At 39.6% G+C, this 11,776-nt stretch overlaps 1 protein-coding gene across 3 annotated transcripts in view; it reads right to left on the bottom strand.

The window, feature by feature from the left end:
- Positions 1 to 316: 316 nt before the first annotated feature.
- Positions 317 to 11,776, bottom strand: part of B3GALT1 (beta-1,3-galactosyltransferase 1) — a 485,002-nt gene continuing 473,542 nt past the window's right edge. For all 3 annotated transcript variants that reach the window (XM_046659206.1, XM_046659207.1, XM_046659205.1), the window contains one exon: positions 317 to 5,262. In XM_046659206.1, coding sequence (XP_046515162.1) covers positions 4,053 to 5,033 — 981 coding nt within the window. In that variant the 5' untranslated portion in view covers positions 5,034 to 5,262 and the 3' untranslated portion in view covers positions 317 to 4,052. The remainder of the gene's footprint in view (positions 5,263 to 11,776) is intronic.

Raw genomic sequence — 11,776 nt, 5'->3', positions numbered from 1 at the left:
TAACGCCCTCCGGATTGGAATTTGTTGGCATGTTTAACCCATAGAATTTAACACAGAGACTTTCCTGGAGCTGCCAAGGGGCAAGCAAGATACCTGTTTCCTAAATCCTGGAGTACCCCATAGTGTGTTAGGTCAAATAATCTCTAAGTTGACTGTTAAGTCACATTGGGCTCCTGCAGATGAGCTCTGAATGGTTTGCATTATTACCTATATTGAGGTTGTGGAGAAGGTCAATGACAAACGACAGGAAATCGACTAATTTTAATGATCACAACTCACCAAAGAGATTCTTTCAGAAAAGAAGCAAGGTGGAAAATGTGTTCTCCTTCTGTTTATTTGTCCCAATGGTTTAAAAAATCAGCTTTATGGAACCATAATCTTCCTCATGACAGATGGGCTTATACATTAGCATAGTGCTTTCAATCAACAGTTTACATTTCAGGAGGAAGGTGAAGAAACTGACATCTTCAGCAGCTATTTGTCATTTTTCAGTTTTATAACATTGATACAAAAAATAGTGTTCTGATTAGCAGCTTGATTGGCAACCCATGTAACCCTAAATCGTACTACAAACCTGGAGAATGCACTTTTACAGACAATTACATTTGGCGAAATAATATGTACAATTTTGACAAATAAATACATAAATACAATCATTCATATATAACGATATACCTAAAGGTCAATAATCATCAACAAGCGTTTCTAGTCAATTACTTCTTCTTTCATTCACAAGTTACCTTGTTGCTTATAAAAACTATCAACACCTTTACAGAAGAAATGACATAATCAATTCCCCCACTAAACCTACATATTAGGAAAGGTAGAAAATGAGTCCCAGGTGTTTTATGTAAATATTCCATTGTCTTTTGATAGAAGAGATTTGATTGAAAAACTCCTTCCTTGGCTTCTCTGTAAAGAGTTTGTTTTCCCCATATCACGCAAAGGGGTTTTGTTCTTCTGAATTTAATCCAAATCGAAATGATCTTCATTTTTTGATTCTGGCTACTTAAAAATACAATATTATATATTGAAACTGGCATTTGCTCCAATATAAGAAGACACAAAGCCACACAAACTAGCCACCAAAGATAAAACTTTTTTTTCCAAAAATAAATTTAAAAAAGAAATGTTAAGAATATAGAGACTGATTGTTGATACCTTTTGTTATTCAATGCACAATGAACAAAAGAGGTGCAGGCACCGTCAGAAGGTTTTGTAAAAATTGTGTGAATGACTCCTGGTACAATATTGTCTGAACCATTATTTTATGTCGGAGAAATGATAATACATTTTAAAAAAATGACAACAAATAGTTGAAACCATAATTTTGCCAGTATCATAAAGTTAACAAAAGTAGAAAATTAGAGCTTTTTCTTATCATTTGACTTAAACATTTTTTGAACGTTCAAAAAACAAAGGTCACACATGCTTTAGTCTATTGAAACACTGGACGAATGGCCTTGCCTCACCAAGCTCCATGCAGATGAAAATCTTACAGAGCAAGCAGATTCTAGCTATACGAACAGTTGAGGAGAAGAAAAAAAAATGCCTTCAAAATATATACATATAGTTTTTGGTGTATATTTACATGTTTGTCACATGGGCACTACCTAGCATAAAAAAAGTTAGGAAATAGTTCTTTAAGATATACGATTCTCTGATTTTTGCTCCTTTTTAAGATTAGGGCTCTATTCATAATGTACACACACACACACACACACACATATAAAACAATTTGTAAATGTACAGGTATGATGTTTATACTGTGCAATTCCTTGACACTGAAGGTGGCTTGGCTGAGCATAAAGTAGATGCAAGATGGTGGTATGAAACAGAGGCTGGATTTGGCTGCACGAATGAAAGGCGAACCAAATACAAAGTCATGAGACTTTCCCAGTGATCAGAATGCAGAGCAGTTGAGGGTTGGGGATTGGAGAGTGGCTCACCTTGTGCTGCTCCCCAGGCTACCTAATGCTATTTTCTAATCAAATTCAGCAGTCTTGCTGAGTGTAAGACAAAGCTATATTAAGGGACGAGAAGGCCTGTCTCATATTGGGTTCTTGGGGCTGGGGATGAGAGATCCAGTGTTTTCAAGAATAGGCCATGACTTCCACTTCTTCATTTTGTCTACCTGTTTGCTATCAACATCTAGGGGAGCTTCCAAGGGTCGGGTTAAAAAAGAAAAGGTCTACTCTTTCAGTTGTGGGGCTTTCTTTGAATGAAAACAAACAAGTTTTCTAATGAATTGAATGGTAGACGAGGTGCAGTGTGTGGGTTTGCTGAGTGCCTAGTCTTCTTCTGATCGCGGTGGACGAGCTCTACCTGTCCTTAACGTTCTACTGAGAATTCAGATCAAATGTTTCTTGAGATCTAAGTTGATGTGATACATTTGCAAAGCATGTGCTTCAACTACTGTGCTATAACCCCAGACAGAGGCTCCTCCCCAAAGGAAGGCAGCTGCCTTCACTTCTAGCATCCTGGGATATCAAGGCATTGCACTAAAGTGATAACTTCTTCATTGAAACTGGAAGAAATGACAGAGAAATGGAAGCTTCCCAAACATCTAACTTATATCCAAGGAAAAATCAGTCTTAGGAGAATCAGGTGCACTAATAGTTCATATTTGATCTTTATTTTGGCAGATTTTATATTAAGATGATGTTACTACTACTGATCACCATCGTTGTTAATTATGTAATTATTTTAGCATTTAGCATAATGCATGATACATTGCATTACGTAGCACCTTTCGAACTAAGGATCTTGAAATACTTAGCAAATGCAATTCTCTCACAGCACCTGTGAGGTAGGTGTTTTTTCCAGCCATTTTATAAATGAGTATGTTGAAACAGAGCAAGGTTAAGATGTCTGTTCACGACCCAATAAGTATGTTGGCATCAACAGAACCTGAACCCAGGCTTCCCCACCCTTCCTTCCCATGAACCTCAATTACAAGGCCTGTAAAACACTCCTAACAGCATAGCTGCTAGACATACTTAGATGTTTCGGATGTTACAGAGAATTGCATCTATCAGCTGTAGGGCTAAATCCATTTGATAACATTGGTACCCCTTAAAAGAGTTTCTCACGTGCTTTGCAAATGTGTGGGAGGGGCATCTTATACTATTGCTAAGCTTATGGTAATTATAATGCATATTTAAATTTGTATTTTCTCTGTGTGATTTATTCTTCTTCTGGCCTGCTACCAACTTAGTTCTACACATGTGCTCGCCTGAGCCAGAAAATGTAAAATGCACTTAGCGGCATTGTATGGAGGGAGCAGGTGAGATTATATTTGGCAAAGTCTCCTTGGAGGCACCATGTACTGTTTGTTCTGAAAGAGCAAAAAAGAAAAAAAACATTCTCTTTTATTTTGTTAAGTAGCATTTTATATACATTCCACCCACTGACCAGGTTTAATCCTTGGATGAGCAAGCAGAGTTTTCTTCCAAACATACTGAATATTTGATACTCAAGTTTAAATTTCCATTTATTTAACTGCAGCCTCCCTACCAGTACTAAGTTCATTTCTTGGTGGAATTGCAAATACTGTACACATTACATGGCAATATATGGAAAAATTCAATGTAACAGCACACGCAGTATTAATAATCACATCCAGTGTGTCTTCCTGACAGTGCATTATTTCTGAATTGTTTTTGAAAAAGCGTTATTTACTTATTTATTTATTTTTGCAGAGACGATGTGCAGACATTACCGTGAGTTTCAGTTTCCCAGAACCACATTTTTATCTCAGATGCACAGTATGGAAATCCTAGCAGTTGTTAGGAAGTTGTTTTTTGGGATAAATGCAATTCCTTAGGACCTGAGAATGAAATCTGGCCCTTCTAACTCAGGTATTGTTTCTCTGACCAGAGCCTAATGTTTGCAAATTGATAATCCAAGAAAGGAACTAGGAGGGGAAAGAAGAAAACTTTTTACAAAACCCCTTCACCAGTTCATATCCACTGGTGACGCTTGTAAAATACCAACACCCTAGGCCCCATTTCTTAAAAAAGAAAACAAACATATTTACATCAGTAAAAATTCTAACATCTGAGATGTTTCTTGCTTGACATGTCATTCCAGATTCTGTGCATTTCTTCTGGAGAGATCTGATGCACGGTGATAACTCGGCGATACCTACACAAACTGTAGGCCATTTTCCAGTGATTGAAGCCACTGTTCTGGAAAGGGTGTATGCCCAGTTTTCGAAGACACAGTCCCACATACACATCTTCAAGGTGAAGCAGCCTTGTGTGGAGTGAGGTCTTGTAAATGAGTTCAGCCACATCAGCTGAAAAGATATAGCCAGTCCCTGAACAGAATGGTGGGTAGTTACTGTCAGGGTACAAATCCCTGGGCATATACCATTTACTGCGGACGTCCCGGATTGGCCCTCCATTGATGACATAGCCAGTAAAATACCTTCTTCTTGGCTTGGTGGAGGGTTTTAGTAGTTTATAAATAAGGTTGTCCATGTTTACAAAAATGTCACTGTCTGTTTTCATGACATATTTGGCTTTTGAACAAAAAGTGGCCACCCATCTCATCCCCATTAATGTTTTGAGGGTAAGGTTATGGTAGGAGTCAATGAAGTCCTCCACGATAATATCGTGGAAGATTTGGCTCTCTTGCTCCACCATCTGATTGAGGACAGGATCAGCATTCTTGCCCAGGAGGAAGAGGGTGGCTATCTTGATCCCTTTGAAGTTGTTCTCATCCCCCCAGGTCTCTCGGATTGCCTGGCGGGCATCGAATTCTTTGTGGGTGGTGCTGATGAGGATAACAAGAAAAGGAACATTTTTCTCACACTTGTTGGGTTCATTTATGAGAAATTCAAAAGAATGTGGGTTTATAGGTCGAGTTCTTATATTGCCAAACGTGAAGTTTTTCCTGGCAACTGTTAGGTGGCTGAATGGCTTGGTGCCAGTGTAGGAGGAAGTCGGACGAGTTACACTCAAGTACCAGAGAGCGCTGGCCCAGCACACAACTGTCAAAACATACAAACAGGAGACCTTTGAAGCCATGATCTTGAAAGCACATCTATTCCAGATATTGAAGAATATGCCTGCTTGGCATTAGTTTCTTTTCATCTTGCAAAGGCAGCATATTACTAACAAATCTTAAAGTTCGATAGAGAAATGTGAGTGCAGAATTGTCCGTGGGTTTTAGTGGCAGTCTGGCATCTCTGCATTCACTCTACTTTCTTCCAAACCCAATGGAAGATTCCATGCCTCATAAGTCTTCCTCTTAATTCTGCAAAATCAATGAAGTACAGTTGTCGTTCAGATTTATTTAGTAATTTTACATCCTCAAATAAACAAGGGTATAAGAATTACCCGCCATGACTAAAATAAACATAATCATTCATTTCCATCAGTATTGAAAACTTCCTGACATAACCAGCCTCTCTTTTCTGCCCTTAATAGAAGTTGTTTATGTATATTTATACCCAATTAACAAGTATTTAGATTATACACTCTAGGTGAATATGAAGTAAACTGAGCATTAGGAATTTTAAAACGTTTCCCCGTCTCTACAAGAGGCCTTCTTTGCAATTAAATTCTTTCTGACACTGAAGTTTTCTTTTAAGCAGAAAAGTCTCACGTGTGGCCTCATCTCTCTTTTCCATTTTTCCAAGTCTAGGTTTTTGTTTGCTTGACTGGGGAAGAAACCACTTCTCAACAGCTCTTTGCTGTCTCTAGCACTGTATTTGAAAAAGGGTCGATCCCCACTGGAAAATCTCTGCTAAAATTGTCTCTCTTGGCTCTGACTTAGAAGTAATTCCCAACTTTTCCTCACATTTTCCTTACTTTGGCTCTTACAAAGGTTGGTTCCTGATTCTCAGTTCTCTATGAGGCTTCATATGGAAAATATTCTTACCCTTCAGGTATGGAGACCATCCCTGAGCATCTTTTCAGACAGCTGCCAACATTCATTTTGGAATTAATCTAAATGGTATTGCTGTTTGTGGTTTTCAACAATTCACCCTTATAGTCCCTTGATGAAATTATACTACCCCCTTTTAATTCTTTTTACTTAGTTACATTTGCCTATAAACATAGCAGGAGTATAAAAAGAGAGCTTGGGGGCCACAAATTCAATGAAGATGTGACAGAGCACTTGAACTGGTGTTCAAGTTAAAAAGTTGTCCTTTGGAACCCTAATCCTCTCTAGAGCTTCAGCTGCTATCATGCCAGTTAAAAATATATGCCAGGTTATGAAGTCCATTCATAGAAAAAATGGTCTCTTCCTTTCTACTTACAGCAAAATGTGGTAGTCCCGGAAGACAGAGATAGCAGATAATGGATATCAATCGTGACAAAGCCTACTTCAAAGAAAACTATGTGCTTAAATGTACAAACTGTGTTTAAAGAATTTAACTGAGATTATAGATTGAAAGTCATGCTCCTAAGCACAATGGTCATAATGAAATGAAAAGACATCATGGGCAACAGCAGAGATAATACACATCCTCTTGTCTAAACCAGGAGTGGACTGTGAATATATGATCTATATGACACCAGCAATAACTCAGTGTGGTTACGGTTCTAACTAAAGGAATATTAGAATGGCTTCAAGCAGCATGACTCTAGGCATAGCTGGGCTTTGTCCAACCCAGAATAAATACTCTTGAAATATAGGCTCCAGTATCCTTGGCCTCCTGGAGGAAATTTGGTGCTCTAAGGTGCACCAAAGTTGACAAAACGGAGGCTGTGATGTGCAGCAAGCTTTGAAACTTCAAACAGTAGGCAAAAGGAAGTGAGAGAAATGAGCAACAGAGAGTTCAGAAAAGGGCTTCCCAACTTGGGATATACAGACATTGACTCTGTTTGAATTCCAAAGGGATGTGAGTGAGTCTCAAGACGGTACTGGAAACCAAACTTTCTCCACTATTGTCCTAGCCTAGCATCTGATTCTTATAAGCCTACCTTTATCATCAGATAGCCCTTCTCTCTTTTCATACTTTCCTGCTAAATTGTGAGCCACCTATTACTAAGCTGTTAAGGGACTCCCAAAATGTGTCACCTGGAAGAGGCACCTGTCAAGTTCTCTTCTGGATCCACTAATCAGGCTATTAATAGAGGATTAATGGTGTATGCAAAGTATTGGAAAAACAGAAATAGAACCTGTATTCCTCCTCAAGGAACTCAGTCTAGAAGTAAAGACTTCAAGTAAATGATTAAAACAGTGGGATAAAATTTTCATCATGAGGCTGTTGGAGTACCTAGGAGAGGTGGGCTGGTAGACAGGGTAGAGGAGAAGCAGGTATAGTCTCGCAGACTGTGCACAGTACAGCTCCAAAGGGCACAATTCCACACACTGCAATGTGGATCCCACTCCTCCATGTCATCTCACAGTAAAACAATGAGGTTGCCTTGGGGAGGATGCCGTGGAAAGTGTAGAAAAGTTATCTACGTTGAGTCATCAAGGACAACTAGGAATTATCTGGATGAGGGTTGGGCACTCCAGCAGAGGCAACAGCATATGCAAAGGCATAAAATGAGAGAGCATGGTGTGTGCTAGGACTGCAAATAGTGGAGCAAAGGAAGAGGACAGGGTGATGCGGAGGACGGTGGTGTTGGTGAGGTTTGGGGCTATCGAGATAGGCAGAGATCAGATGGTGGATGGCTCTCAGAAACTGTTTGGAGCTGAGTAGCTGGTTACCCATCTTTGCAAGCTAAAGAGTGTAAGTGAGGATTTTCCTTCCTGGAGTCCTGTCCACTGATTTCAATAGCAATTCACTCTTCTGTATCAAGGATTTCTTTCTCTAACGGCTCTATGCCCCAAAAGAGTAAGTGAAAATTTGTTTTATCTGATGATTTTCAGTATGATTTTCTGGGGGAAGGGACTTCATAAACACAGGTACCTGGGAGATTTAGAAAGAGCTAAAAGAGGAAGAAATATAAGAGAAATAGGGGAGAGCATGAGTAAAGTACATATTTATAAACACTTTTCTTGGAAGAATGAGCATTCTTTCCTAGACAGCTAACAAACATGATGCTTCTCACCATTGTTACTATAGGGCTCATTTTAAAATGTGTATAGTGCACCAGGCACTGTGCTGCGTGCAGTATTCTATGCCATGTGTTTTATAGAACTCATTCCTTACAGTGTTATGAGAGGCATTTTCTCTATTTTACAGATGAGAGAATGGAAACTCAGAGATATTAAGTAGGTTGCTCAACATCACACAGCTAGTGAGTGACTAGGTAAGTAGTCGTCCCAAGCTTCCCAAGGCCTTTTAGGACAACAGGCAAAGTCTTGCATGGGAAAGCCCAGGGAGGCAGGGAGCGTCTCAGGCTGCTATTCTCCCAGGGACCCAGATGTTTATTTTCTTAGATGTGTAACCACTACTTGAATTGTTTTCAAGTTCATTCTAGTTTGCTACACATCGCACTACATGAATTCTGTGGGGATCATTGATCATGAAAAAATGATTTGCAAAGAGCATATTGAAGTTTGAAGATGCTGGGGGCAGAGAGGGGAGAGCTGCAACTGTTGAGGTTCAGAAACACTTTGCAGTTCCCTTTCTCTAAAGTCCTGAAACACACACACACACTCACACACTCATGCACTCGTACACTCATACACACATTCACACTCACACATACACACTCACACTCATATGCTGAAAAAAATGACTCTATTGACTTTTTTTTTTCAGAATTGAGAACAAAAGTAGGCACAGTATTACATTTTGGTCACTAGTAAAATTATCACCAACAAAAACAGAGGATTTGAAACAGGCAAAAAGAATCAGGCTAGAATCTGAAGAGTGGCCGAAGATAAGGCAGAGCTAAAGCAAAAACATCCTTTTTGTTTACAACCAAACAAGCACAAAATTACGCCTCTGGACCAGAAATTCTAATGTAAGTAAAGGCAAGAGAGAGCAGCATGGTGCAGTTAGCCCTAAAGAGTAATTTCAAATATTTTGGATGAAGTAGTTGATAATGGGCCAGATGTCCATGTTTTACTCCTTGAGTAGTCCTAACTTGCTATGCAGCCATCTGTGCCTCAGTAAGCTTAAGTATAAAATAAGGGTTAAAAACAACATTTGCTTTATCTCTAAATACATTATGGGTATTAGTGGTCATCACCAACTGTTTGAGTTTCTGGGGAAGGATGCTAAACAGGTAGGTGGTATTTTGATACAAAGAGCCAGTTCTAATGGGGACGAGGAGATTCTATCAGTTCATGAGTTCATGATTCGGGATCCAGAGCACATATGTCCATCAGTTCTAAATATACAGGTTTGTTGTCAGTTTTTGGTTTAGTGACTACACTGTACAAATTTTCCTGGTAGAGAATTCTGTTTTGTTTCTGGAAAACTCAAAGCCAAAAGCCCGCAGAAAAGCAAAGAAAATAAGTCAGCTCAAAGTCCTGGGGAAGGAGCTGAGTGTCACAAAGCAGAATTCTCTGGAGGGTTCTTTCAGTTTTACAAGATGAAAAAAAAAATCCTGCTTAACAGACATTAATGTATCAGTAAAATAGAAAGTTGCACTTATAACATTTGTCATTCCTTTTAGCAGCCCTACCACAACCACAGACACTGATGACACATTAAATTGTCATCCATTAAATACAAATCCCTCCAAATAGAAACATTCAACTAGAACTCTTGAAAGATTCTTCCCCCGGAGGCCTTGCTGTGTCACAGATTACCTTATTCGCAGCCTCCTTCCATAACTAGCCACCGCCACCTTCACCTTCAGGAAGTTAACGGGGCAGAATTTTCAATTTAAGAAGAACATGTTTCTCCTAGAAACTGCATGGCAGATAGTCTGTTATTATGAGTAATTTATTTTTTAAAAAAAGCCCCTAAATTTGCTAAAGTTCTTCTGTTGTATCGCCAGAGGTAAGTCCTAGGAGCAAGTGGGTAGTGCCTCTTGGGTGAACTGTGCATAATTGAGGGTGCCAAGTGCATGTCCTTCTCCATCATGGTTCAAGCAGGTACAAGTCAACACTGATTCCCTACACCTTGCTTGCCACCTAGTTGCCTTGGCAATCATTCCAACTTCCCTAAACCCTATGGGCAAGGCTGCAAGGGGCCCCAGCAAATGGCCAGCTTCCACTCCCTAGTGTCTCAAGGAATATATCTCCAAGTTCTGATTTCCCTTGGATTTTCAAATCTACTTCATTTGTTCATCAAAGAGGCACTGAACACCTGTTAGATGCTGGGCCAGTCTTACCACCTGTTGCAAGCAGATCAGACAGATGGGGAGCTTACTTTCTGGGAGAGGGGGGCAGAAGATAAACATATGATAAATGAACGCAAAAATAATTTCAGGTAGTGCTAACTGCTGTTATGTAAATAAAGTGGGGCAATGGGATAGAGAGTGAACAGAGGTGGGAAGGGGCAGGGGGATATTTAGATAAATTGGCCACTCTCAATGGGGGGACATTTGAGCTGAGAACAGAATGCCTTGTGATTTCCGGTTCAGTCTTTGACTCTTTTACTAAGTTTTTGTTTCTTTGCTTGGCTTTTTGGGATTAATGCTTCATTAGGAGCATCATTTTAGCTTTTGACCCCTGCTCCTCCCTGGTCTTTTGGATCTTCTTGGCTTCGTGTTTCCCACTGTGGCCATTCCGCCCACTCTTGCAAATGCCCTCAGCTTCTAGAGACATAGGTTATCTGCTGTACTAGTTTCAGAGGGCTGCTGTAACAGAGTACCACAAACTGGGTAGCTTAAACAACATAAACTTATTGTCTCACAGTTCTGAAGTCTAGATGTCTGAGAAGAAGTTGGCAGGGCTGTGAGGGAGACTCTATCTCATGCTTCTCCCCCAGCTTCTGGTGGTTTGCTGGCAATCTTTGGTGCTCCTGGTTTGTAGATGCATCACCCAGATCTCTGCCTTCATCTTCACTTGGCGTTCCCCCTGTGTGTGTCTCTATGTCCAAATTTCTCCATTTTATAAGGACATCAGTCATATCAGATTAAGGCCTACCCTAACGACTTCATTTTAACTTGATTACCTCTGTGAACACCCTTTTTCCAAATAAGGTCACATTCTGATGTATTGGGGTTAGGACTTCAACATATTTTGGGGACACAATTCCACCCATAATACCTACTTTCCTGGGTAGCAACAAGATGAAATATTTTGCTCTACAAGACTTCACTCCTTCACATTTTATTTTCCTGATTTGAGTAGGTAAATTCTTGGGTTTTGGTAAATCAACTTTTAGTTTGTAACTAGCATTCAAAGAAGAAAGAAAATGAAAGTGAAAAGGGACACAAAGTTTGGTTTATTTTTAGATTAAAAAAAGAACTAGTTCAGATTATTTTTTAAGACTAGGTGAAGAATATGTATAGTTGTAAGCAGTACTCTGCACCCGCCACTTTCTCTTTCCTTTGACCCCCTTAAAAGCTCTAATTAGTTGAGAAAGATAAGTCAGGACTGCGGCACATTTTCCAAAAGTTGGGGCCGACAGTTCTTGAGATACTGACTCCTCCATTTCTGGAAAATAAGGGTAATTCTCCTGTGTCACCTCAAATTGCCAGCATTTCCATTATTCGGAGCCAGTTTTGAATATTCAGAGATCATATGGCACTACAGAAGTGGTTTTAACGTTAAAATCCACATAGTAACTTTAAAAACATGGTGCAGAAGGAGAAACCAGTTGAAAAAATGTCTGATTTTAACCAGTTAAAAGAGAGGAATGTAAAGAAGACAGAGATTCGGAAAAGACAGAGAGAAATAAAGGGCTAACTAGTGGTGCTTATGAATGGCTCTTGAAATGGATGAGCAGCTAGCTGTATAGTCC

This window comes from Equus quagga, chromosome 4 (genome assembly GCF_021613505.1).
Source record: "Equus quagga isolate Etosha38 chromosome 4, UCLA_HA_Equagga_1.0, whole genome shotgun sequence".
NCBI classification, from domain to species: domain Eukaryota; kingdom Metazoa; phylum Chordata; class Mammalia; order Perissodactyla; family Equidae; genus Equus; species Equus quagga.
The sequence above is the reverse complement of the archived record's forward strand: the minus strand, read 5'-3'. Positions and strand labels throughout refer to the sequence as shown.